Here is a 1,323-nt window from a genome sequence, read left to right as displayed (position 1 = left end):
TTCCCGACCCAGGGATCGAACCCACATCTCCCGCATTGTAGACAGACACTTTACCATCAGAGCCACCAGGGGAGTTTGGCTGACTAGGGGTTAAACGTGGGGGAGGGGCGCAGCAGGAGTTGGGAGGTGGGCCGTCTGGTGTCACGTGACATGGGCTGCCATAGTAACAGGCCTCCCTGCCTTGCATCCAATCAGATATGGACAGTGTCTGTGACGTCAGGGAAAGCAGGGCCTATAAATTCGGCCAACGGCCTTCAACGCGCTCACTCTTCCTCCGGCTGAGCTGGGGCAGTGGTCCCGCTGCCATGTCGGAACCAACCCCTGACAACTCTGAGGAAGATGTGATCAGCAAAGAAATGGGCACCTCCGAAACGGAGCCCTCTGAGACGGAGATGGCGGACGCAGGGCCTTCTAATCGAGAGCCGTGTGTTGCCGGACCAAGAAAGGCAAAGCAGAAGACAGCTAAGGGCCGCCGTGGCCGTGGCCGCCGCCGCCGCTCCCATCAGGGCAGTTTCTCCAGCTTTGCTACCTATTACCGTAGGGTGCTGAGGCAAGTACATACGGGCCTGAGTCTTTCCCGCGAGTCCGTGAACAACCTGGACTCCTTTGTGAAAGACATGTTCGAGCAGATTGCCGAAGAGGCCGGGCGCCTGGCCCACTGCAGCAAGCGCTGCACCATCATGACCAAAGACATCCAGACAGCTGTGCGTCTTCTGTTGCCTGGGGAGCTCGGCAAGTACGCCGTGTCCGAGGCCATCAAGTCGGTCACCAGGTACAACAGCAGCAGATGAACTGCCCCGGGACTGACCGTCGCCAACGAGACTTAAGGGTTCTCCCCTTAGGCCCTACATTTAATCTTTAAACCATTTCTAGCCCAAAGAAAACATTAAAAACATCGTTAACTTGGCTTCAATATGTGTCAATTGTGTCATTTGTTCGATGGAAAATCGTGTACTTTTTTCTTAACGTGTTGCAACTCGTCACTTTCCTAAATGGTTATTTCTATTCGTGGTTTCTCGGTGACTTTAGGGATGTTTATGGTCAAACTTCTTTCCCTAAAAGTCTCATTGGCCTTTTCTATTTTTATTCTCCCATCTATATTTAGGTATCGTCCAGAGGTTTTTCTATGGGGTATAGCAACCGATAAAGAACAGTGTGGTCTTCCCAGGCGGCTCAGCAGTAAAGAATCCGCGTGCAAGGCAGGAGTCGCAGGAGAGGCAGGGTCCATCCCCAGGTCATAAAGATCCCCGGAGGAGGCCATGGCAACCCTCTCCAGGGTTCTTTCCTGGAGAATCCCATGGAGAGAGGAGCCTGGTGGGCTAC

The 1,323-nt window shown here is 53.7% G+C and overlaps 1 protein-coding gene across 1 annotated transcript; it reads left to right on the top strand.

Moving 5' to 3' along the window:
- Window positions 1–305: 305 nt before the first annotated feature.
- LOC120860104 (histone H2B 1/2-like) lies at window positions 306–791 on the top strand. Its single transcript, XM_040235926.1, has one exon. The coding sequence runs from the start codon at window positions 306–308 to the stop codon at window positions 789–791; it is 486 nt and encodes a 161-aa protein (XP_040091860.1).
- Window positions 792–1,323: the final 532 nt, after the last annotated feature.

This window comes from Oryx dammah, unplaced genomic scaffold (genome assembly GCF_014754425.2).
Source record: "Oryx dammah isolate SB20612 unplaced genomic scaffold, SCBI_Odam_1.1 HiC_scaffold_8758, whole genome shotgun sequence".
Classification (NCBI taxonomy): domain Eukaryota; kingdom Metazoa; phylum Chordata; class Mammalia; order Artiodactyla; family Bovidae; genus Oryx; species Oryx dammah.
Note: the sequence above shows the minus strand (reverse complement) of the source record. Positions and strands in the feature narration are given on the sequence as shown.